The sequence below is a fragment of the Watersipora subatra genome, chromosome 2, assembly GCF_963576615.1.
Source record: "Watersipora subatra chromosome 2, tzWatSuba1.1, whole genome shotgun sequence".
NCBI classification, from domain to species: Eukaryota; Metazoa; Bryozoa; class Gymnolaemata; order Cheilostomatida; family Watersiporidae; genus Watersipora; species Watersipora subatra.
Genome location: NC_088709.1, coordinates 66,214,909 through 66,242,593, shown reverse-complemented (window position 1 = coordinate 66,242,593; position 27,685 = coordinate 66,214,909). Strand labels below are relative to the sequence as shown.

At 35.6% G+C, this 27,685-nt stretch overlaps 1 protein-coding gene across 1 annotated transcript in view; it reads right to left on the bottom strand.

Moving 5' to 3' along the window:
• The window catches only part of LOC137387688 (uncharacterized), a 40,862-nt gene continuing 13,177 nt past the window's right edge, over positions 1 to 27,685 (bottom strand). The window contains exons 2-4 of the mRNA XM_068074175.1: positions 21,751 to 21,922; positions 3,792 to 3,909; positions 1 to 657 (exon numbers count right to left, since the gene is read on the bottom strand). Of these exons, the coding sequence (XP_067930276.1) occupies positions 446 to 657; positions 3,792 to 3,909; positions 21,751 to 21,922 (502 nt within the window). The 3' untranslated portion in view covers positions 1 to 445. The remainder of the gene's footprint in view (positions 658 to 3,791; positions 3,910 to 21,750; positions 21,923 to 27,685) is intronic.

Sequence of the window (27,685 nt, the reverse complement as noted above, 5' to 3'; positions counted from 1 at the left end):
GCAAATGTGTTATCTCGGCTCATCTCTGAAGTAAGCTATTATACTCCCACTACTAATAATAAAGATATAGCTGGCAACCTGAATTGTACAAAGGTAAATGTGAAACAGCTTTATATATGTATTATTGCATTATATTGTATATATGTACTATATATGTATTTAATTTTAGCTTTCTGATGACTATATTGGTGAAATATTATCAGCAAGCGTACACCACTTCTCAAGATCGTTAAAATCTATTCCTGGCAATTTACCAACTATTTCATAAATGCTATTATGTGTCACATCTGACTTGACTTAACCGGGTCAAGGTCACTATAACATTTGACAAGCACTAGTATACACTGTATAAGTAGTTCACGCTAAGGAGGAATAGTGGCAACACTGTAATCACATCTATTACAGTGTTAAAGTGTCAGTAATGTGAGATAATTGGCGGGAAAGTTTAAACATCTGGTAGGCGCTTGTAAAGATGCTCTCTTGATCTGTTGAGGTTGTGGAGTAGAGTCATTAGAGACTGGAGTGTTGGGTCAAGCTGACCGTCATTCTCTAGGCATTCGTTAGCCAGCTCGTAGAGGTTCTTGCTCTCATCCACTGACCTCTTCTCTCGTAGTTTTGTGTGCACACAACTCTTGCTGATGTCTACTGTAGTAGGACCTGAAATAGTTTATAATAAATATTTACGATTTCTAACGTTACTGTTATCGGGTTGCACACAACCTTGTTGGAGTTTGAAATTTTTGGTTGTTTCAATTTAAGGCAGGCATAAGAAAAACTTTTAACAGGGGACAAATTTTATTTTGAGAACCAAAATAAAAATGTATAGATTCGCATATGGTAGCCTGCCATTTTTTCATTGATTCAATCAAGAAATGCCTTCTGCATACTTTTACCGCTTTCTATTTAACAGTTCATACTGAAAATAAACTTTTGTTAAAGGTTGACTTGCAACAAAATTTACATTACAGTTATTTGGTATCAAAAGATTCACCATGTCTTACTCTGTTGTGTTGTAGGTGCCAAATATGTGGAAATGTGATTACAAGCTCTTAAAAGCTCAAAAACGAAAAGCCGCCATAGATTGGAATCTGTTTATTTCTCTGATGTTGTCATTACATTTTGGTTATTGCCTTGTCACGTGATGTTCTCACGTGAATTGAAAGGCCAATAAAAAGCTCAATATAAAACTTATCGTAGCACTTAGTTTATGACAAACACTTCGGGTTTTACCGAAGACTCTGTATCAAATATAGATGCTCGCTACTTTACAGTTTTGTTTCGGCTTGATCTAATCGTCAAGTCGTAATCTGATGATGTGACCCAATACTCTGTAAATAATTTTTGCAGCACTTTTCGATTATCACAGGTGACCAACAGGCTCGTCTTGATTATCAGACAATGATATGTACTCCTTCGAGGTAAGGTTAAAAAATTAAATGAATTTTTACGGTAAGTTATAAGATATTACTACTAAAAGTGATAGCATTACAATGACGATAAAATAGATGCGTAAGAACAATAGACATGGTTTTATTGAATGTGTGAAGTATATTTGTGAAAATATTTCGACGAATAAAGTTGCATGAAAGTGTAAACAGAAACCATCTCCCACAACTACATCACATTTGAGCAGCTTTGGAAAGAGAATCCAAACTGCAGCGGTCTCGTGTGGCTGCGATTAACTGGTCGGTTTTTAGCTTTTAACAGCTTGTAATCACATTCCCACATATTTTGCACCTACAAAACAACAGAAAAAGACATGGTGAATCTTTTGATATCAAATAAATATAATGTGAATTTTGTTGCAAATCAACCTTTAAGTTTTTTTATCTTACAACAAAATAGAATGAAAAATCTTTATTTTTTTTGTCAAATATTGAGTCATGTAATGTTTACAGCAAGGACCCAAATTAAGCCGTTATTCATACCAGGAGGCGGCGGGATCGTGCCCAAGACAGTCAGTCCAAAGATTTTAAACCCGGATGATTTTGTAACCATTGTCGGGAGTTAGAATCACGCTTATTGCCAAAGCATCGCAATTCTTCACAAAACTATTCAAGATTGTCACAATTTTTTCAGATTTTAGCTTGATGTTGCAAGTTGCTCTTGCAGTTTTTCACTGTGAAATCAAATATAACAACATTTAATACTGAAGTTGATGAAATCGACAATGATGATTCTAATTCAGGCATTGTGGTCTGTAGCCTATATATATGATTGGATTTGCAGATATATTTACATATAGCATAGAAAACTCAAATAGAAACTTAAACATGTGCTATAAGCATGCGAAGGTTTTGCACTCTATTGTTAGCTGTATTTAGAGACTAATTTATTAGCATACCCTAGGACACTTATGTATTCGCCTCATCTAACTTTCGCGGAGTCGTCCTCTTGCGAAAATTTCATGAGCGAAACTAAACTATCATAACGAACGAGCGAAAACGTGGAATTAAATAGCTTTGTTCATTAATAGTCCAAGAAACAAATGGCAGCAAGCAATCAAATTGCATTATCAATCTCGGCCACACAATTCTACCTGCGGTTTACAATTACAAACTAGTCCCAAATTGAAAAAATTTTTCTTACTGGTGAACTGAACCTGAGGAATCTAATTATGTTTGTTCCACTGCATTTATTTTCACATCACTATATTTTCGCACTCATCAGAGCTGCGAAATTAAGTTGCAGCGAAATTTTACTTTGTATGCTACTCACGAAACTAAATACTAGCGAAATATAAGTGTCCTAGGGTATGTGTTCCTCTTCAAATAATACAGTCCGCAAAAATGCATGACAAAACAACTTTCACAAAATATGACTCCTCGAATAATGTTGTCCTGAAGGGTATAACAATCTATTGTAATCAACTAATACAGTCACATCTCGACATCAGAGCTAAATGCTTTTTATGACTGAGCTCGTATGTCAAATTTAGCTATGTTATCAGTTATTTCAAAGCAATATTTCTTATATAAAATAACTAAATACAAATTATTCATTCCATATGATGAAAAACCACTTTAAAACGGGATATTATGATAGAAAATGTGTATTTAATTGTTGTAATTCACTACCTATACTCACAAGTTAACATATAGGTACCTATTTAGTGGTTATGATCTGCAATAAAATGTCACAATACTATGTACAGTCCTGTGTGGAGTTCTTACCTTTGTGACAAACTGTGACTAACTGCGGTTCGAGAGAGACTTGATAGCAACTCATTTGGTACACTAGACTTTTGTGACGATACGTAGCATAACATAAACCATGAATTTAGTTTACTCCAAATGCATTTAAAAATAAGTTTTAATCTTTTGATTAATCAAACTCTAATTTTGTCTTCATTCAATTTTGTTATGAGCTTTTTCTGGTTTGGCACTTTTTGCTTCGCTTTCACGGTAATTTTTAGCCGGCTTTTTTAAAACTTTTTTAAATTGATTTGACACGAAAGACCAAATGATAATGTTCTCGTAAGCGGTCGCTCACATACTTGACCACGTAATGGACATTGAGAATCGGCTCATATCTCAAAGTTTGCTCATGTCTCCAGACAGAAACTTTCTCGAAGTTCTGCTCGATCACTATTTTTTTATAGGTTGAGCACTCGAATATCGAGGTATGACCGTAGTTTATAACCTGAGGCCACTTAGAATATTTGTTTAAAAGTATGTAAAAAAATTAAGGTACTTCTGGATTGCGATGGAGCTCAAATGTATTTCTGAGTAGGTCTATAAAAGTGAGCTACTAATCAGATACAAAAAAGAAATTCACTGGCTTTCACTTACCTTCATGAGTGCAGCCCTTATGAACAACATCCTCCAGATATCCCTGGACCTTTTTACTGAGTTTAGGATAATCAACAAGACAGCTGTCCAACACTTCCCCCATGCATGTCTTGTGCGACTGAAATATTCATTGACTAACATGAACTGCCGAAGCGAATTAGAGGATGTTGAAGATTAATAGTACTAAAGATAAACCTACTGATTTGTTTTGAGCTCTCGCACAAGTACTTACATGTACTTGTTGAAAGATTAATATCTTTAACAGGAAAATGATGGACATTTCACAGCTACTAAAGGAACAAAAATACTGGCATAGGAGTTGGTGAATATCCTAGAATGATTTGATGAAGTTGATAAACACAAAATTACATGCGTAACTTTGGTGTGATTGTGTAGATGACAGTAGAAACAACAAATGGCTTTTAAAGAGGATGACAATAAGTGAGCAACTTGACAAAAAGCAAACCCTTATTCAAGTAGTATACATCAACAAAATTTGTATTTAAACATGTTCAAGTGTTAGCTGATAACTGTAACTATTATGTCAGTATATTGATCATAAGTTATTTCACTTACTAAGAACTAAAAAGTTTGACAATGAACTGTAGCTGTGATAAGTTCCAGCTAAATCTGCTGGTTGGTCAATCACAAGCAAGTATAAGAGACTACTGATCGAAGCCATATAAAAACACTAAAGACAGCAAATGAACTAACATAACATGATGTTAGTATGGCAGCCTTCTTTTGCTAATTGTTACACCCCAGTATTTGTACATTTTTGGTTTTAGCTAATTTTTTAATTTTTTTTAAAAATAATCTAGCCATTCTATATTTTAAAATTACAACCAGTTACTTAATTATTGAATTGTAACAATTGTATGCAAACACCTAACAGATGTTCATATAGTTTTATACAACTATATCCAACTCAGTATGCAGGAGATTGTAACATACATCTGCCTCTTTACAAACAGATATGCACGAATGATGAATTTCTATGCCACTAATGAACCACTATTTTGCTCTAACTTTGTGTATTGCTAAACCATACTATCTACGCTTATTAATCTGAACTAAGCCACAGGAAACTGTTATGACTCAATGATTTCATGGCGACTCCACCCAGTTTCCCTGACTACCCTGGCATTACAATGAGCAATGCTAGTTGAAGGTAGCTTCTACTTGCTCAACCGCTGTGGTGACAGACTAGTAGCTTTGTTACATCTAAGATTGCAAATCAACATCGATTTAAAGCTTTGACAAGTTACTGCGGGTAGCAGCAAAAGCCAAATTATTAATTTACGAAGTAAAGAAAGTTGAAAAGAAAGCTTTTAGCTGGTAAAACTGTGTACAGAGTGTCTTCGACCTATGATGTTGATCTGTTCTTAAAACACGATGTAACTCAAACTTCCGTGTAAGTCAAAAGATCCTGAATAAATTACGCTGTACTCTTATTACAATCTAGTTTCACTTTCATAGCGATGGACTTTAGTTCCTTTGATGCACCACCCTTATGTTTGCCTTGGGCTTTGGAATCACAATGAAAGTTAAAAATAAAATAACTCAAACAGGCGACAGAGCGAGAACTGTCAGGCACAACCAACATGGTGTATCACTGAAAGTAAGTGATGCACTGAAGTTGTCTTCCTCCGCCACAAGCTCAATAAAGTATGTCATAAGCGATGCTTAAATAAATCTACATTAAATATTATTTTAGATTTTATTAGATTTTATTTTAGATTTTATTAGATTTTATTTTAGATTTTATTTTCATGGGGCCTGTTCGTAAGCTCGAAACAGTGTAAATTGAAATTGCTGTAACTCGAGGACTCCCTATACCTGTTTTGTGTCCAACTATATATATTTATGTATACAAATATATATATATATAAATATGCACTGATGAACTACATAAAGCTGCACTACATAAATATGCACTACATAAAGCCGCACTGATGAGGCTTCAATAGCCGAAACAGTACTGTCTGTAGCATGAGTATATATATATATATATATATATATATATATATAAATATATATATTTATATATAATATATATATATTTGCATCTAGAAAACTAATTGTTTAAATGTTGTAGATGATCTGAAGATTTTTTCATGCTCCAAGAACTTAATCTTTGAAAAGTTTCTTGACAAAGAAATTTGGTTTTTGTACATGTGAGTAAAACCTACTAAGCAGACAGAAAACCGTAATGTGACTCTTTTTAATGGATAGTTAGCACAATCAAGTAGTGCTTAATAGTTTTTAGCCTTCTGACTTGGGCAAGTACAGAGAAAACATATCATAGATTTTTATGGGCTGTCTCAACCTTGTAAATTATAAACACAGTAATGACTAGATATTCATAGATGTTTCAATCTACTTATTCTATGAAGTTTCAATTAACCTTTGGTAGTTGATCAATACTTTATCTGTTTTACTCTATGTATTGCTCTATGGATTACTCACCCCATGGATTGCTCTATCATTAATAAAATTTTATGAGCTAGTGCTTTTACATGATCAAGACCATCAAACAAAAATATTTTTTTTTACGAGGACATAATTAAATGTTCAGTAAAACCTGATATTTGCCAATGAGGCAATATAGGTTGTCCTATGTTTTGAATCTCAAAGTCTATGAAAAAGATTTTAGTACCAGATTAATCAGCATAAAATTTTACATCAGATAATGCAATACAAACAAGTCTGTAAATGCGTTGCGGAATGAGCTAGGACATTTCTTCAGCCCTTCCCTTACTACCATGAGTCATAATTTCAGTGTATTCCAAGTCGGAAGGGTTATCGCTATTACTATAGCTAACAATATTATTATTGTTGTTAAAAATAATCAGTGTTTCTAGAATTATAGGCAATAGATAATCTCCAGAAGTCAATTTATTTACAATTTGTGAAGTTTTGATTGCTATAGCGCGTCCGACACCAGTGGTCATTACGAAAAATAAATTACGATAAAAAATTAACGCGTTTGCATGATGAAACTCAGTTTCATACCCCATGTTTACAACCCAGGCTGTAAAAATATTTTTTATTGGCTCAACACATGCAGAAAATTATTTTCTTTCATTCAAGTACAGACTTGATAGGCTAATTAACTAACAATTAATTAATCAGAAATGTTTTGTACAAAGCGTACTGTAGCTGCATTAAGGTCCGGCCACACGTAACGAATTATTTGTTCAATCTGACCGAATTCACGAATTTCACAGAATTCACAGATTTATTCGGCCGAATACCACAGAATCGTCTGAGCTGTGCATGCACACCGAATTCGTCAACGAAACGCTTTTGATTGGCTAACCAATTTTTTTAGCGAGCACGACTCTAGTAGCTTTGACAGGTGGTATAGTCCAAGACACGTACGACGACACACAATAAAAGTATCACCGCGATATGACTTGATACATACGATGCAACTGCCTATATGCGCTAGAGATAGCGACTGTTTTTGCGACGGAGCTTTTGCTGCATAAAAAGAAATTATTATTATTGAAAAAGAAACAATTTATAGCTACTAAAACATAAGAAAATACTGGATACACGATGAGAAGTTCCTGCCATGGTGAACCAACGAGAAAGAACCAACAATAGCACATATAGGCAGTCGCATCGTATGTATCAAGTCATATCGCGGTGATACTTTTATTGTGTGTCGTCGTACGTGTCTTGGACTATACCACTTGTCAAAGCTACTAGAATCGTGCTCGCTAAAAAAATTGGTTAGCCAATTAAAAGCGTTTCGTTGACGAATTCGGTGTGCATGCACAGCTCAGACGATTTTGTGATATTCGGCCGAACAAATCTGTGAATTCTGTGAAATTCGTGAATTCGGTCAGATTGAACGAATAATTCGTTACGTGTGGCCGGACCTTTACACGGTTCTTGACCATACACAAACACATACACAACTCATGGTATGCAATGAGTTGATGATAAATATTTCTGACCGTGTAACTAAACCTGTTTGTAAAACATTTGGAAAACCTAACTGCATTGGTATTTTCCGGAAGCAATTCGTCAAGTCACTGAAATTGACATTCTGTTGATCTCAAATAATAAATGACAGTTTAAACAACTTCAAATGTTATGCATCATGGGCAAACAATGAGCTGAGAGAGCCGCTTGCGTAGGTCAAATATTACTTATACAAAAAATTATTTTAACAATTTGTGGGAGACTTCACCCATGTGTCAATAAGCTAGCCAAGTGAAATTTTCTCATGAAATTTGCACAACCATTTAACAATCAAATGTGCAACATCAATAGTTGCACTTCCTTTCAAGTTTGAAAATAATTCCTGAAGTGATCTGAAAATACAATATAACAAACGTTTAATGGTGTTGAAAGTGTGTTAATAAAAATCTGACTTCAAGCGAATGGCACTTTTTATGGTTTACATTATCTTTAATGCGCGATTAATGCAAAGGTGTATTATTTTATTATTATTATCATTATTGTTATTATTGTTATATGATTATTACTTTTATAATAATTGTATTTTGTGTGCATTTACTGAACTCTATCTGTGTTGTGTAACTTGTGTTGCTACGAAACCAAAGCAAAAACCTAACATGTACATTTATATTCTTTTATTTTGCTATAAAGTTGCAGACTTGCATAGTTGACCAAAATAAGCTTTCCCATTTTCAGGACACTAATGAACTTGACTTAGTACAGCGAATGCTTTTTGTATTGTTTCTATGTCTTTTAAAATTGCAAGCACTGTACTGAAAAATTGTACTGAAAAAACTGCTGAACAGCACATTCAACTAAAAATAGAGATTATACACTTAACATAGGAGAGCAGAAAAAACAGTAAATGTATATAATATATCCTTCATTTTCTTGTGACGTCATTCTATCGTTGTCTGCCATCTTTATGGACAACTTTTATTGTTAAAAACACAAAGCTTCTGCAATTATTTATTGCATACAATGCTTTTGTTTGCAGTTTTTTTATTTTAGTATCAAAACAACACCAAAATACTATTAATCAAGAGAATGACGATTGTTTTCTACAAAGATGGCGGCTTTTCGTGGACGAGCGCCAATGGGGTCATGACGTCAAAAAAAGATAGATTATATATAAAATTTACTTAATTTATTTTATCAATATATTAATATAAATATATAAGCAAATCTCAGAGTTTGTTTGTCCCTTCATCTGTCATTGCTGTGACCAGTTATAGCGATTAAAATCTAGCAACGGAAAATCCACTTGGCGCTGGAATTGAACTCCCTACAATTACATTCGCATGTACGCACACCTAACCACAAGGCTAAGCCGTTCTTATCATGCTGGATTCTTTTTTTGTGGTATCCTTATTGCACTAAATACGCACTTTTTACTATTAATTAATATTACATTTTGCGTTTTTTATTTTTTAGAAATTCTTTTGAAAGCTTGGTTTTTTACCGTTACCTATTGTTTTAATTTGTAATTTTCAAAAGTGACGTTTCATATTCAAATGTCTTGTTACCAGCTTCTATTTTTGGTTTTCCTCATGATCATCGCTAATAACTATTCAATAGAAAACTTTTACACGTGGACTGTTGTATTATCTTGAGTCGGAAATGCATCTACATCTTATCTTCATTCGGTCAGACAAAGTATCCGACAAAAACAGTCCGATATTTCATTTTTACATTTTTACTAGTATCTACTAGAATTCTCAATGTCGTATATGTTAAATAAAAATCAATTTTCTATTCAAATAACTTTTTATTACTCAATATATTATATTGAAATACTAACTGAATGCCTGGTGTTGCTCGAGCCATAAAAAAGTCTTTGGACAGACAATTTGCTTTTTTATTGTATATATATATAATGTAAGTATACTATAACAATTTAGTAATATATTTTAGTAAGTATATATATTTATATTATATATTACTTTTATTCGGCAGTCCATAGTTCCAGTTTTATTGAAAGAATTTTTACATATGGTGCCACAAAAATAAAAAGAAAGGTATTACAATATGGTGAAATGAATGCAAAAATGAAAATATATCCAAGGAAGACTTGAAACTACTGAGCTTATGCATAAATTTGCTCTCTTTTGATAAAAGATTGGAAAACTTTGAAATACAATTGTTGAGTGATTGTTTGGTGAGATTTGCAGTTGGAGTTATTTTACCTCTTTATTGGTTAGTCAAAACTAGGCAGACACCAGAGCAGCTACTTGCATTTACATTAGATATGCTTTGATATTTGCCAATTACTGACGCTCTGACTTTTTTTAGATATCCAAGGTCTAAAAAACCCAATGAGTGGGCAACTCCTGCTTAACCATCTAGTGCATTTGGCATTTAACCAGGTTGGCAAATAGTCCAGTGCATGTGATGATGCTGAATTGTAAAATATCAGAAAACGGCCAGCAGAAGTTTTTTTGATCATTTAAAATGGTTAATGTAGCATAAATTAACTAAAATAAAGTTTTTGGAATCTGAAAACTTGCCATTTCTAGTAGAAATGTTACAAAATGTAGTTGCACTATTTCACAACGCGCAGTCATGATTTTATAATTACTACGCCATGTTAAACAATGCGCTTTACTATGAGTAATCCGGTTTGTTATTATTAAAGAAAGTAGTGCGTAAGCCGCATGCATGTTTGCAAGTTGAAATGGAGAAAAAGGCTGCTAAATCATCAGCTTTTCACTGACTGAAATCAGAAAATGACAACTGTAACGTGATTGTTTTATCATCAAAGCGACTCGCCACTGCTGAGTCATATGCTCAGCAATATATTAACTATTATCTTGAGCCACAAAGGCGTTTATCCAGACTCTATTTGCAACGATCTTCTAAGGGACTAAGAGCATCGTCATCTTCTACCACTACCAACACCTCTCAAGATATCACTATCAGCTGCCATGAGAAATGCTACAGCTATTTCACTCACAAGAAAACATTACAATCAACTCAAAGGAGAACTGAGGTGATTTGAGTAATGCTATCTCAAACAACAATCTCCTTTGCTTATAGCCTTTGGAAGACACCATGAGAGTAAAATAAAGTTGTGTCACTCTGGGAAAACATTCAGAAAGCAGAAACAAAAGCAGAAACAAGCTACAAACAAAATTTCCAATTTTATTTAAATACATTTTTATTTTGGATTTTTCGTTCATTCAGTATTATAAAAACGATCGTTTTTGTTTTTCAAAACGGCTTTTTTTTGTTGCTAGCAGAGACCAATCTATTGTAGTTTACTATTAGTAAAAAATTAAATGAAAAAACAATAAGCTAACCAGAAATCAGTTTATAAAAAACGTTCGCGTGGTGACATAGTAGTCGCTCTGCCCACCAGCGTCAGTACCGCAAAAGGGTTAAGGCTTATGTATATATGAGATGCAAATGTCAAAAGTACAAAATGTTGTTCAAATGTACAAAAGTCTAGTGTGTATAAGTAAAATGGTCTGACTCAGTGTTATCAAGTTACCTGGTTGAGAACGCGCCACCCTAGCTTAGCCTTTCATTCCATCATAATATAAACCTATTCTTTGCAAAAATGAAAGTAAGTTTGCACATTTTGCGTAATATCACCACAGCCAGAGACAGACCCAGCTGTCAATATTAATGAATCTCAATTGGAAAATGAGAGTATAGGGGAGACACCTAGGCCTGCTAAGAAAAAATGAGTGGCAAACCAGCGACCAATCTTACCTCCAATATGTATTCTGTGTCAGAAGGAACGCAAGTACAAGACTGGATGTGTAACCACTACTATTGATAAACTCTGAACAACCCAGTCCAAAACTGCAGGTATGTCAGTGAAGAATGTTTAAATAACCTGTGATGGCTGATTTGATCTAGTTGGTTTGATGGCATAGTATTATTATGGCGATATCATCCGATTTTGACCTACTAAAGGTAACCTGTGATTTATGGTATATGTTTGAGTTGTGCATCTGGTTGTGCTATTTTTCAAAGGTAAACTCCAGGACTGTGCAGAGATCCTTGGAGATGAACGTCTGCAAGCTGAAGCTATCCTTGAAGCTGGTCTGCTTAATGTATAACACCAAGTGTCTTGCTGCCAATGATGCTCGCTACCACCTATTCAAAAGCAGAAGTGCTGAACAAATGCTACCAACAAATGATGATTGTTTTCAACAGCACATCAAGAGGGCCTGCTACCAAGCTGCAATACGGCTCCGCTGCCTAGATGCCAAGCCCAACATTCCTCCACCTCAAGGTAATGGCTGGCACATGACTAAAGAAGACACACTAGAAATAACTTGGTATCAGAAATCTGTCATACCACCACAAGTTCTGAAGACGGTACATTGCAAGTGCAACAAAAATGGCTGCCACCAAAGATGCTCATGTAAGATGGCCAACTGACCATGCTGCGACCTTTGTGGCTGTACCAATTATACAGAATGCACTAACAGGGGTGTGGAAGAGGATGAGGAGGATGATGATGAGGAAGATGAGAGCTAAATCCTATTATTAAGTTATTAATATGTATTGTTATTTATCAAATCTCAATAAAAACCAAAATTATTTGTTGAAGTTGTCTCCCTTGTGTCTGTAGAAAATACATTTAATAGCATAATGCATTTATTCACTTGTGTAATAGTTCAGCGACTAGGTATGAAATACATTGATATAATCACCTTATATATAAAACAAAGTTAAATAGTTGTTTAAAAGCCTTTAGGTCACCTTAGACTGCCACGCACACAGTACATGTGTAAATGGCAAATGTCGCCGCCAATAAATTTGATGCTGATTGAGTATTGGCAAGGTTGGCCATTCCGACAAACTGAATTTCTAAAGACATACATTACAGCTATCTTTTCGAACAATCAAATCCTGCTCTGCTTTTGGTTTCCTAAACTAAAAAAAATTCAACAATTCAGCATCACATGCACTGGACTAAAAAGAGACACTGATCTTAACTTAGCATATATACAAAGTTCAATCAGATGGTTATCCTAGAGTTACGACATCTATTTGCTTTTTGCCAGTGATTAGCACTCTAGTCCAGCTGGCTCCTAACTTGTGTATAATTTAGCAATTGTGTGGCGACAGGAACCACATACAGTGTATTTGTCCTTAAACGTTTGAAATACTTAATGGGGCTTTTTAACACTAATTGTACTTTTAATCTGTCAGAAGGGTATTTAGTTAAGTTATAGAGAGGTACTATGGTTAGATTACAGAGTGGTGCTATAGTTAGATTACAGAGTGGTGCTATGGTTAGGTTACAGAGTGGTGCTATGGTTAGATTACAGAGTGGTGCTATGGTTAGGTTACAGAGTGGTGCTATAGTTAGATTACAGAGTGGTGCTATGGTTAGCTTACAGAGTGGTGCTATGGTTAGGTTACAGAGTGGTGCTATAGTTAGATTACAGAGTGGTGCTATGGTTAGCTTACAGGGTGGTGCTATGGTTAGGTTACAGAGTGGTGCTATAGTTAGATTACAGAGTGGTGCTATGGTTAGGTTACAGAGTGGTGCTATGGTTAGGTTACAGAGTGGTGCTATGGTTAGGTTACAGAGTGGTGCTATGGTTAGGTTACAGAGTGGTGTTATGGTTAGGTTACAGAGTGGTGCTATGGTTAGCTTACAGAGTGGTGCTATGGTTAGATTACAGAGTGGTGCTATAGTTAGATTACAGAGTGGTGCTATGGTTAGGTTACAGAGTGGTGCTATGGTTAGATTACAGAGTGGTGCTATGATTAGGTTACAGAGTTGTGCTATGGTTAGGTTACAGAGTGGTGCTATGGTTAGGTTACAGAGTGGTACTATGGTTAGATTACAGAGTGGTGCTATGATTAGGTTACAGAGTGGTGCTATGGTTAGGTTACAGAGTGGTGCTATGGTTAGATTACAGAGTGGTGCTATGGTTAGGTTACAGAGTGGTGCTATAGTTAGATTACAGAGTGGTGCTATAGTTAGATTACAGAGTGGTGCTATGGTTAGGTTACAGAGTGGTGCTATGGTTAGATTACAGAGTGGTGCTATGATTAGGTTACAGAGTGGTGCTATGGTTAGGTTACAGAGTGGTGCTATGATTAGGTTACAGAGTGGTGCTATGGTTAGGTTACAGAGTGGTGCTATGGTTAGGTTATAGAGTGGTACTATGGTTAGATTACAGAGTGGTGCTATGATTAGGTTACAGAGTGGTGCTATGGTTAGATTACAGAGTGGTGCTATAGTTAGATTACAGAGTGGTGCTATGGTTAGGTTACAGAGTGGTGCTATGGTTAGGTTACAGAGTGGTGCTATGATTAGGTTACAGAGTTGTGCTATGGTTAGGTTACAGAGTGGTGCTATGGTTAGGTTACAGAGTGGTACTATGGTTAGATTACAGAGTGGTGCTATGATTAGGTTACAGAGTGGTGCTATGGTTAGGTTACAGAGTGGTGCTATGGTTAGATTACAGAGTGGTGCTATGGTTAGGTTACAGAGTGGTGCTATAGTTAGATTACAGAGTGGTGCTATAGTTAGATTACAGAGTGGTGCTATGGTTAGGTTACAGAGTGGTGCTATGGTTAGATTACAGAGTGGTGCTATGATTAGGTTACAGAGTGGTGCTATGGTTAGGTTACAGAGTGGTGCTATGATTAGGTTACAGAGTGGTGCTATGGTTAGGTTACAGAGTGGTACTGTCATGCAAGTGCCAAGTATTACTGGTACTTTGCCAACAAACATTATGCTTTTTAGCTAAAGCTTTATACAAGCTAATATTATATAGTACTGTCTCATTATAGCTATTAATAATGCTTGTAGCTTTTTACAAAGCTTTGCTATGACCAAACATATAAATACTTGAGTTTTCTGTTATCAAATCAGTTGTCTCTGGAGTGTGCAATAAACCATTTCTCTAATTTAATACTCTATTTAATTGCTTCTGTGCAGAAACATAACAGAAGCTAATTAAATAGAGTGTGCAATAAACCATTTCTCTAATTTAATACTCTATTTAATTGCTTCTGTGCAGAAACAATATGGGAGAAGCTAATTGGCGACAAGGATTTCTCTTTTGAACAGTTACAAAGAGTTTTGTTCAGATTTTATCATTGATAAAATCGATACAAAGAGTTCTAGTTTATTACAAGAGTAACTGTTCAAAATTGCACCACTACAATGGCAGAAGTAGCAGACCTGATCAAGCTAATGCAGAAGCAGCAGGAGGACCAGAGACAGCAGCAAGAGGAGCAGAGAAAGCAGCAAGAAGAGCATAGACAACAGCAGCATGAGGAGTTCAAGCAGCAACAAGAGGAATACAGAAGTCAGCAAGATGAAAGAATGGAGGAGAATAAGAAACTGATGGAGCTACTACTACAAAACCTACAACGGAAACAAGAAACAGCTGCAACCGCTGTTCCAGCCTTCCCAGGTTTTGACCCAACAGCAGAGCTACTAACAGATTACATAGACAGATTCAACACATTCATTTCAGCAAATTCTATTCATCAAGACAAGATTGCTGGCACTTTTCTCACCAACCAACAGCCTACACTCTACAAGCAGCTTAGTAATATGGCAGCTCAGCTTTCAACACCCAAGCAGATCAACGAACTCAACATGGATGAAATACTGGAATTTCTCAAAGACCAGTATGACCCTAAGCGCTTCATTGTTAGAGAGCGTTACAAGTATTGGAGTGACATGCAGAGGAAACCTGGAGAAACTATTCAAGAGTTAGCTGCCAGAATTCGTCAGGATGCAACTACATGTGCCTTCATAGACATTACAGATCCATTAGATGAGGCTCTCAGAACAAGATTTATCTGCTCTGTAAACAATGAAGCAGTTCTCAAATCTCTCTTCAAGGTCAAGGACAATGAACTCAACTTCAACAAAGCTATACAGGTAGCACAGGAAACAGAAGAAGCAGCTAAAGTTGCCAAAGAGACAGTTTATGGAAACTCGTCTAAAGTCAACAAGGTTGCTCAACAGAAATCAAGATACAAACCAATCCAGAAAAACAACTCTACACCTGACAAGCAGAAGGAAGGAAAGCTATGCTACAGATGTGACCGAACTAACCATACAGCGGATGACTGCAGATTCAAAGCAGCCACCTGCAACTTTTGTTCTAAACAAGGTCACATAGAAAGAGCATGCAAGAAAAAGAAATCATCTGCAGCAGAAAAACCAGTAAAGATGATAGAATGCACATCAACCAAGATGGTGAAACTTGCTGAAAACATCAAACTGGAGGGAGACAACTTCACACTTGAACTGGACACTGGAGCATGTGACAACTTCATCTATAAATCAATATGGGAGAAGCTAGGAAAGCCAAACCTAAAACCTACTACAGTTAACTACAAATCAGCCTCAGGACATCTCATAGAGACGCTTGGCAGATGTGAGCTAACTGCCCAATTGGATGCACAGAAAGAAGTCAGACTACCATTTGTGATTAGTGCTGTACAAGATCTCAACCTACTAGGAAGAACTGCTATACAGCACCTAGGCATCTCTATTGATGACAAGCTACAACAGAACCTTGTATCAACAATCACAGAGAACCAGCCAGATGGGAGGTTACAAATCAAGAGTAAGGAGATGTGCAAAGAATTTCCAGAAATATTCAAAGACGAGCTAGGATGTCTCAAGAACTTTGAACTAGAGATAAACTTCAAACCTTCAACAAAGCCAGTCTTCTGCCGACCCAGACCAGTTCCTATTGCCTTGACAGAAGAGCTCAACCAAGCATACGAAGCAGGTGTAGCTAAAGGCATATGGGAACCAACTCAATTCAACCAGTATGGAACACCAGTTGTACCTGTACGCAAATCTACAACAGGTCAAGCTGCAGGGAAGATCAGAGTATGTGGAGACTACTCCAAGACTATCAATAATCAGCTAGAAACACATAGGAAACCTATCCCACTACCAGAAGATCTAATCAGAAAACTAGGTGGAGGCTATTGCTACACAAAGATTGATTTAGCAGATGCCTACAATCAAATATTGTTGGCACCAGAAAGTCAACGACGACTAGCACTATCAACACACCGAGGAGTACTACTACAGAAGAGGTTGCCCTTTGGCATAAGCTCAGCACCAGGGTATTTTCAAGAAATCATGGAGCAACTGACACAAGACCTCCCAGGAGTAGCAGTATACCTAGATGATATACTAGTGAGTGGAGCCAATGCAGAGAGCCATCTACAAAACTTACGTCGACTTCTTCAAAGATTAGAAGAAAGAGGGCTCAGATGTAGAAAAGACAAGTGCTGTTTTGCTCAACCTACAGTAGAGTATCTGGGACACAAACTCTCTTCAAAGGGAATCACTAAAGGAAAGAAGGCAGATGCAGTACAACAGATGCCAGTCCCAACAGACTTAACTCAGCTAAGATCTTTCTTAGGAGCTACACAATTCTACAGCAAGTTCATACCCAATCTGTCACAACTCACAGGACCATTGCACAAACTGACACGCAAAGGAGAGACCTGTAAGTGGGGCACTGAACAAGAAAAGAGCTTCAACAAACTGAAAGATATGCTATCAACTGATAGTGTCTTAGCACACTTCAACCCAGATCTTGACATTGGAATCTCATGTGATGCTTCAGAAACTGGACTGGGAGCTGTACTATTTCATCGTTATCCTGATGGAAGTGAGAGACCAATAGCCAATGTTTCAAAAACACTGACCAGCACACAGAGGAAATATGGACAAATACAAAAAGAAGCTCTCTCAATCATATTTGCTCTAAAGAAGTATCACCAGTACCTGTATGGTCGACGGTTTATCTTGGTAACTGACCACAGACCTCTTCTCACACTTCTAGGACCTACCAAAGGAGTTCCAGCTCTAGCAGCCAACAGACAACCTAGATGGGTTCCAGCCATTGTTACTAAGAGATATGGAACTTGTAGTCTCAATGTCAAAGTGGTACCAAAGGGACCTACTTGGAGAAGACATGTTGAACAACTCAGACCAAGATACTCAACAGAAGAAGATCAAGACCCTGGAGATAAACCTGATATAACAGAGGAGACAAAACTGCAACTACCAGCCCCTACAACTGTAACAGAGCAACCTCCGTCTAGAAGAAGACCACGCAACCCTCGTCTACCTGATGGAGATGAGTATAGCAGAGACAAACCCCGAAGGTCTAAGAGAACCAGAAAGAACCTTTAGCTTAGTGAGGAGGTGTCATGCAAGTGCCAAGTATTACTGGTACTTTGCCAACAAACATTATGCTTTTTAGCTAAAGCTTTATACAAGCTAATATTATATAGTACTGTCTCATTATAGCTATTAATAATGCTTGTAGCTTTTTACAAAGCTTTGCTATGACCAAACATATAAATACTTGAGTTTTCTGTTATCAAATCAGTTGTCTCTGGAGTGTGCAATAAACCATTTCTCTAATTTAATACTCTATTTAATTGCTTCTGTGCAGAAACATAACAGGTACTATGGTTAGGTTATAGAGTGGTACTATGGTTAGATTACAGAGTGGTGCTATGATTAGGTTACAGAGTGGTGCTATGGTTAGGTTACAGAGTGGTGCTATGATTAGATTACAGAGTGGTGCTATAGTTAGATTACAGAGTGGTGCTATGGTTAGGCTACAGAGTGGTGCTATGGTTAGATTACAGAGTGGTGCTATGGTTAGATTACAGAGTAGTGCTATAGTTAGGTTACAGAGTGGTGCTATGGTTAGGTTACAGAGTGGTGCTATGGTTAGGTTACAGAGTGGTGCTATGGTTAGGTTACAGAGTAGTGCTATGGTTAGGTTACAGAGTGGTGCTATGGTTAGGTTACAGAGTGGTGCTACTTGTGTACCAGCCTTTGGAACTCGTACAATGTTCAGGCTTATTCATGGCTTGTACAAAAGCCATACATCTTAAACTAGCAGAATCAGAATCTTTCAGAATCAATGAAATCAGCTCTAAAACAGTTTTAACTAGATTTTTGTTTATCAAATTAGTCAAGTTTGTACCATAGGCTCATCTTTAAAGGCAGTTTGCAGTAGGGGCATGTTAACGGTTTCAGTATATAATAGAATATAATGAATTGAGACATTTAAATAACTTAGCGCTTCGTGTGAATAGTAATCCTAACAGCTAAATAAATATTACAACACAGAAAAAAGCAAATGAGCTACTGTTCTGACCACGGTAAAAGGTTTATGACAATACCGTTAACAAATGATAGATTTTACCTCAAATGTCCAAATAAAATAATTTTGTAATAGCCTATTAATTTATTTTATAATAACGGAATAGTTCTAAGTTGAGTTCAATTTGATTTAGATAGCGAGGTTTAATTAGACTTGGAGGACAAACATAGACTTGAAAAGCTGATGATCAAGATTAAAATGGTTGAAGGTGAAATCAGGAGTTTCTTTAATAAAACACATAATTAACCCATAGTCTTTTTTATTTGTATCAAAATGTTTAGCTTTATCAAAAACATACTCAGGAAACACGAAAAAGAAAACTTGACTGTTTGAAAAAAATTGACAAATAAAAACTTGGCAATTTTGATTGGTCCAGTAAAACCATTAGTGAAATATTTATTAACTAAAACAGACTGACGTAACGGAAGGTAGCTGAAAGAATATTCCTAATAAATTCATACTTTTGGAAACAGTGCAAAAAATGTTACAAAGTTGTGTTATTTTACAAAGCTTCAAAAAAAGTTTAGCTTTGCAACAGCGTAAATGCTGTGTAAATGTTTCACGAGCAATAACAGTCATTCAGAAATTCAGATGTAATTTTTGTACATTCAGCTTGCTCTTCTTTGTAAATGATCATATTAAACTATTGATGAATCCGATTTTGAAATTTATTGTATGCATGAGTGTGGCATCTTAGTTAAACTCTGTTTTTATAGTGCAGTGTGAGATATCATAAGCATTATGAGTAAGCCTGTAGGTTGAGGCAACTAAATTCTCGTTCAGCAATTAATTAAATAGCTACCTGCCTAGATTGCCATCAAATGACTATAAGCTATGATATATAGCTATTAATATCTCTTCAAGAGAGAGATGCACGGCAGTATAAAAGTTCAAACAATGTTTGTTCCAACAAAAACATATTTTGTGCTCGGTTGTGCTCATAACATGCCGTTAGATACAAAGGCTTTAGATCTTATGCTAAGCTCGTTAGAAATCAGGTTAGTTTTATGACTAATGAAATGCTAATTTAAAACTAGAGCAATACAAATGCTTAAATGATAGGGATGCTTTTGGCTTCCCAACATGAGCGACTTGTAATAATTTGGGTTTGATTTGGAATTATCCTCTTTCCATCAACTTGTAACTCTTTTGCTAAGGAACGCCTTTATAATGAATAACCTTAATACCTATACAAAAGCATTGATCACCTCTCACAGAGTTAATAGAACAACCCACAATTTTTTCACAAGAAATTAAGGATATTAGGTTATTATTTTTCAAAAAATAAGCCAGTTGGTTTTCTTTCCACTCAAACTTCGCAGCATAATATTGTGGATTCAAAATTTGGTTATTTTCAGCTTATGTTGGTTGAAAAAACTTTGTAGACAGCAACTTTAACGTGTTACTGCTAGTAATATTCTTCAACATTGATATTCAGGTATTTCTGATAGCCATATTTTTATATTAAAACTGGTGATCTAAAACCACAAAAAAACAGCATTTTTCTTTTGCATCCGGTTTCATGAAAATAAAAAAAGTGTCTCTCACTTTTCAAATGCATTGATTCTTAGGTACAACTTTCTGCTGATTTTAAAAATTTTACATTAAAGCTCTGTGACAGAACTTTTAGCTGTTACTGCAAAAGTCCGCAAAAAGTTTTTCGGCATGAACAAATTCTGTCAGAGAGAGAGAGCAAAAAATGTTATAGCCAAAGAACTATGAATATGCAATTGAGGTTGTAATTTTTCAAAATAAGTTGCAGGTAATTATATTATAAACAACCTGATCATCTGCTTAACTTATTTGTTATGCAGCAAGAGGTCAGTTACCATTTTCTACAAACATTACCAATATAGAAACATCTTACATAACTCCGTTATAACGACCATTGCGAGACCCATTCATCATAAATCTAACTAACTCTTCAATAGCTGTGAAGGGTATGTGATTAGAATTTGAACCCTATATGCATGCCCTACGGCGCAGGGAAATAAAGTCACCCAAGTAGACGGTTTTTTAGAATTACTATAACTGTTCCTCAACCACAAGCGTTAACCTACAGCAAAGACTTTTGTTGAGCTGCAGAACAGAGTACAAAGCATTAAACTGTCTCATCCATATAGTGATTACAACTGACATGTTTCACACCGGGTATCAAGACCTAGGGCTTGGCTTGGACTTCCAGAAGTATTAGTTGCAACTTGCTGCCAGCTTTTCAGAATGCTTTTGTATTCCTTTTACTTCTTGGCTAACACTGTTAGTGATATGCCAATGTTTGGAGTTTTGGAACAGGTTGCTGGAATTGATAAGCGATTTGACAAAGAATAAAGAATGATTGAAGCAATGTTATTTTTTTCTGGGTTGTAATATTTATTTAGTTGTTAGCATTACTATTCACAAGAAAGTCATTTGAATGCATCCTGTTATCATATGCTGTCATATACTAAAACCTTTGGCATGCCACTATTGCAACTACCTTCAATCATGAACATGTGATACAAAGCTTGTCCAATTTGTCTGACAAAAAAACCAGTTAAATTATTTGAGAGCTTATTTTACTACTCTGATTTTGCTAGTTTAATATGTATGGCATCGGTACAATTCATAAATAATCCAGAGTGCAGTTTAAAATTCTAAATCTAGTAAGTTGGTATAAAAGTTAAAAAAACATTGGCTAAGCTTATTCTCTCTGGCTTGTTGCTAATAGATTGATTGACGCAAAGCGCATTCCTGAATGTTGGTGAGCTGAAACATCTGTCTCTATGACTATCTATGGCTATAGGCACAAATTAAGAAACTTCTTTGTCAATCGTAACAAAACACAAGTTACTCACCGACAGCACTTCACACCACAAGTCTTGCTTGTCTGATGTCAAATCATCTTTGAATGCAGCGACAGCCTCTACGTGATTTTGAAATTTGTTCTCACATTTGGTAAACGCTGCCTTGCTACAAGCATGTTTGGTGGGTCCCAAGTCTTTTAGAGACAAAGACATCTCCAGTGAGCTGCAAGAAATATAAATTTACCTTACTAAAAGTAAAATGAAAGAACCCACGTTTTGGGAAACATCTTGCTTTCTCACAAGATGCCATCAGACACAACTGCTGAGTGTTCAGTGTAGTCTATACAGCCAGTAGCAAGGGTGTAGTAAGCATAACTAATGAGGATTTAATAATGTTTATTATTATGTTTAAACAAGGAGTGTTAGTCAGTTTCAGAACTCAATTTTCAACCCTTTTAATCCTGAAGGCCAGTATTCTAGCATTGCGTAATGAGTGCCAAAAAAACCCTGACAGTCGGTGTGGTGGCATCCATGTGGCTCTGTTTACAAATGCTGTCTTTAAGTAACAGCACAAACAAATTTAATCATTGAAATAGGCGTGGACTAAATTTTTTATTTCCATTTTTACTTGTTTTCAAATATCTTCATCAACTTCCATCGCTATTATAACAACTCACAGAGGCAACATTTCGAAAAAAATTGTTGCGACACATTTGTTGGTATGTGATAGATGATTGTGATGCGGATGATAAATTTTGTGGTGCTAACAAGATTTTCTCTGATTATTTTGAGATAGAAAATGGTGATGAACATGTGCTCAATACTGTATACACAATATTATACAGCAAACATTTTAAAAATCTGTAAAAAAATGGTTTTAGCCTAAAAACTGTGAAACAAAAATTTTATATTTGGTAACATTTGCTGGGTTATTGGACTTGTTTTCTGGTGTTTCACCATTTAATACCATTTGGTTATGAGCATATTTAGATGTATTTAATAAAGTTTTCAAACATCCTACTGCTTGACAATTTGCCCCGTGATACTGACCCACATCGATGAAGGCGGCCAGGGTTCAAAGAGTTAAAGTAAGTTTATGGTAGGTTTGAAACCTATTATATTAGACGGAAATTTAGAAGTTTTTGATTTTCATATGCGCACCCATGCATGGGGATACACATGAAAAACTATTAAAGAAATACCGATCATAGAATGTGGTACAAGATAACCACCTGGTTAGCCTTAACGGGTGTTCATAAACCTAAAGTTATTTTCTGTATGCCAGTTTCAATGATATGTTATGAACATAGTAATTATTACTTTATGCATTACCATAGAATGAATCCAAGAAAACGTTTCTAGCATATACATATACCAAAATTGTTTGTTAGATGTCAACAGTTCAATTATCGTAGCCTGAAAACATTAAACTGTTCATATAGCCTTGGGCCATTGCTTTTTTTGATGCATTGCCACTCATGTGCTGTACAACAGTCAATGGACTCAGTCATTGTATAACAAATCGAGGCAAAAAGTACAATAATGCTCCTAGAAATTGTGGGGTATGCTATTAGACTGAGCTCCTCATATGAGTTCATGTACATAGAGCAAAAGGTTGAGATCTCATTGGTCAATGTTTAGTGAGTGCACAGATGCACGCATGCATGCATGTACACGAAAACACACATATTATCTATCCATGCGCCAATGTGTCTAACATAATACTAGAACTTTGGGATTTGTGGCTCATGCTTCTCATTGGCTAATTCTGTGAGTGCCCAGTGCATTGCACATTTCTAAAAATTACCAGAAAACTAAGCTTGTCATATTATACTAGTCTGTGACAGTCTAGTGCAGTGGTTCTTAACCTTTTTCATCGCATTTCCCACTTTGACAAACTACACTTCGAGATTTCCCCCTCTCTAGCAGCCGAAAATTGTGGTATTTTTGCCACTCTCAGATTGCAAGAGGAGGCTTTTCAGGATAGCATTTGGTCATACAATCAAAATGAATCAATTATTAATTGAACTGTGATAGAAATCATATTTTATGGATAGCTTGTCATGATATAATGTTTATTTATAGAAAAATAATGCTCAAGATAAACACAACAATAGAGTAATTTAATTATAATAAAAACAGCACAGTACAAAGTTAGCAGTCATGATCTTCGTGGGCCCTCTGCTGCTGTTTATTTTTATTAGCTCTGGTATGTTTGGTGTATGCTTCTGTGATGCCTCAGTAGTATAGTAGTGATGTATAGCTGATGCAATGCAGACTAATTATCCAATAAGCTGTTTGATACATCACGAGGCTTGGTTTCATATTAATACAGTTGTACCCACAATAAAAGCATATATCTGCATCATGTATGTGGTGAAAACACAGTACAACAGCTATATCTTTGAAATGGGTGTAATCAATATTCTCAATCTGAAGCTTGAGAATTTCCCACCTCAAATCCTCAAATTTCCCACTGGTGGGAAATTTCCCAGTGCTTAAGAACCCCTGGTCTAGTGCATCGTGAGAGATCATCAGGTGTGTAATTATAGGTAATAAATATGTTTACAATTATTCTGCATGCTAGATGGCATTTGAATGGTACAGATGTCAAATGTGGGGCTGGTAAGCTGAATGCCATGAGTTCAATTCTGTACAAAGCAATCTTTTACCCCAACCTTTAACCGTGACCTTGGCAGACGGATAGACAAGTTCTTACTATAGCAAATATTGCTTTGCATTTAATAAAAGATGCAAAGAGGCAAGGGAAAATGAACTCGAGTTATAATTTTATTAAACAGTTTAAAACCCACACAAGTATTATTGAATACTGATCCTGTAAAACGGCAAATAAAAGTGAAAGCAATTGCTGTGAAGACGGCAGCAACAAACACTCGACTAAACTATTATGTACGCAGTGCACAAAAATTTTACAAAGTAAAAACACAAGCAGAAGCAGGAGTAACTTTCACTATACAAATTGCATGCTATTTAACGATATTCATAGATTCACCAGCGTTATCGATGTTCATGTTGTTTTTACCTAAAATAATACTCCTAGACTGATGCAGACGAGAGTGGTTGTAAAAAAGTTTCTTTAACCCCGATAGTATATGATATCAATATTAATATTATTTGTTGCTGTTCAGTATTGAGTTTATCACCTATTATCACAATTTATTACATTTTTCTGTTTATGACTCACTACTCATAATGCTGATGAAATACTCGTAGAATTCTTTCGTTAGTCTACCAATCACTGACTACGCTCGATCGATCGCTAATTTCCGTGCCAGTTGCTATCAACATCTGTGACCTAGCACATTCCTTTCACTGTTTCTATAACTGTATTGCTATAGAAGTAACTCCCTGATCGGTTGCCCAGCGGAGCCAGTGTAGTCACATACACAGATATTTGCAGTTTTAGTGCAAGTGTTGCCCTTGTGGAACCACGACTAGTGCAGTAGAACAGAAATAGTATTTAAATTTTATGTACTTGAATAATATTCCTATTGAATTATTTAAGATTAGTATGCAGAGCCAAATACTAATTACAAAATGCATGCAAGTCAAAAAAGATGAAAAAAAATTGAAGTAAAAGAGAGAAAACATTGACACTTCAAAAGTCTTCCCCCTAGACGGTAATGTAAATGACTTTACCTTCTTTTGATATTACTGTCTTGTGGTACACAGCAACACAGTGACCATGCCAGACTGAAACAATTTAGCCCTGTCAGCTCACCACAAAGTCAGCTATTAAACATGTTTGTTTATTGGCTGATAGAGAAAAAAACTTATACAGCATACTTTGGTTCACAAAACTTATGTTTTAAATAAAGAAAGATTTCCGAGGTGTTCTTGCTTAATGAAAATTGTAGTTTAATGTTTAATTGTATTGGCTAAATCAAACAATAAACAAATCAATTGTTGTTGTAACAAGCGCCATGCCCGACAGTCTGTCTGACAGTTGGAGGCTGGGGAAAAATATTACGTAATAATTTTTCAAACTCATGATTGTTGGCATAATGGGTCGACGCTCTAACAACTGCACCAGTCTATCACTTTCAGATTTATTGGAATACTTGTGTACATACTTATTCTCTGTGATTTTTTGGCATAACTCAAGATCTCCCACAACACATTAAACTGCCAGGGTATTAGTTGTTAATAATGGCTGGTATGAGTAAATTCTAGTGTAAATCAGTCATTTTGGGAATTAGTTTGTTTCACTTTGTTCAACATAAGGTTTGATTCACTTACCTTTTCGAGCAACAAATCGCAAAAAACATGTCTAAAAACAACCCAAGCACAAAGTGACATGTGATTTACTAAAACAACATTGGTTACAAAAAATTTATCCCCAAATTAGTTAGTGTCAACTTGTTTTGAGTTTTTTCCCACAGTACACTGCGACCACCAAATTTTGCTCATCTTAAAGAGATGATATAAGCATAAACTGAATCAGCGTGGAGCCCACATTCTGTGAAACATGTTTCTTTCTAGCAAGATACCGCCAGATACTACCTCTGAGTAGTCAGTGTAGTCTATATAACCTTATATAATATATAAGTAAGGAAGTAGTAAGCATAACTAATGAAGATTTAATAATGTCTATTCCGTCTCTTGTCAACTCTTTAGCCTGAATAGATTGTAATATAGTTGAAAGCTTTGTAATTGATATCATTGCTAATAGCTAATGCAGAAAATGGACAAGCTTGTTTGTGCTCGAAGAGTGCACTGCTTCAGCTATTCACTGCGTCAAGTACAAATCATTTGAACTGGTGACCATTTTAAAGGTTTTGTCACATAAAGTTCTAGTAGATTTCATCATAAAGTTTACATAATTTTTATCCTTTGAGAGTTTGTTTTGGGTGATCTCGCTGCCAGGATGTTCCGAGATTAAAATGGCCAAAACTTGATTGCAGTTAAAACACTCAGACAAACAAGACACACCCAGACATCTAGAAAATTACGTTAATATTTGTGTTTTTTGTTGATACAGTCTTTACCTTAGCAAAGCATCAGCATAGGGAACTCATATGTTTACACAAAATTTAGAGAAAAACAATATAGGACAGATTCTAACCAATCATCTTTAAATCATTTGAGACATCTATAATAGCAATTTGTACAAAGATATATTAAAAATTTTATTCCAACAATCATCAGCAAAACCACTGTAGACTCAAATACAATAACGGATGCTATAACGTGCGGGACAAACAGGAAATGCGACTAGTGATGTTATTCTTTGGAAGCCTGGGCATGCCTTTTTGCTGAACATTTTATCCGCGATTAAATTTTGCAAATTTTATAGTCTTGAAGCATTGTGGCAATAATATCATTTAAAACAACAAGCAGTATCTTAAATGATACTTTTTAATAACATTTACTAGAATTTAACACGGTCCTCTTCTAGCAAGGTTAGTTAAGCTAATTGACTAACCTTATTTAGTCACTAATTACCTAGTAACTAGTGACTGACTATAGTCAGTAGTTACCTAGTACCTAGTGACTGACTAGTCACTAGTTACCTAATAACCAGTGACTGACTTGTCACTAGTTACCTAGTAACTAGTGACTGACTAGTCAATAATTACCTAGTAACTAGTGACTGACTAGTCACTAGTTAACTAGTAACTAGTGACTAACTAGTCACTAGTTACCTAGTAACTAGTGACTAACTAGTCACCTAACTAGCTTAGTTAAGTGACTAGTCAATGTGATAATTTTGAATATTTAGAATGCTGTTTGGATTTTGCTCAAAAGTTGCACAGAGAAAAGACATGAGTGACAATTACATTGCCAGTAAAAAAATGATCAGCTTTTTATGTATGTGGGAAGGCTTATGAGAATGCAACAAAGAAAAGACAAGTATTAACATAGGCAATCTTGATAAATTATTCATAACAATAGGCAAAATTAAGTTCAACTAAATTGTTGTCAAATATTAGTCTGCAAATTCAAATGGAAAAGCATTCTAGTA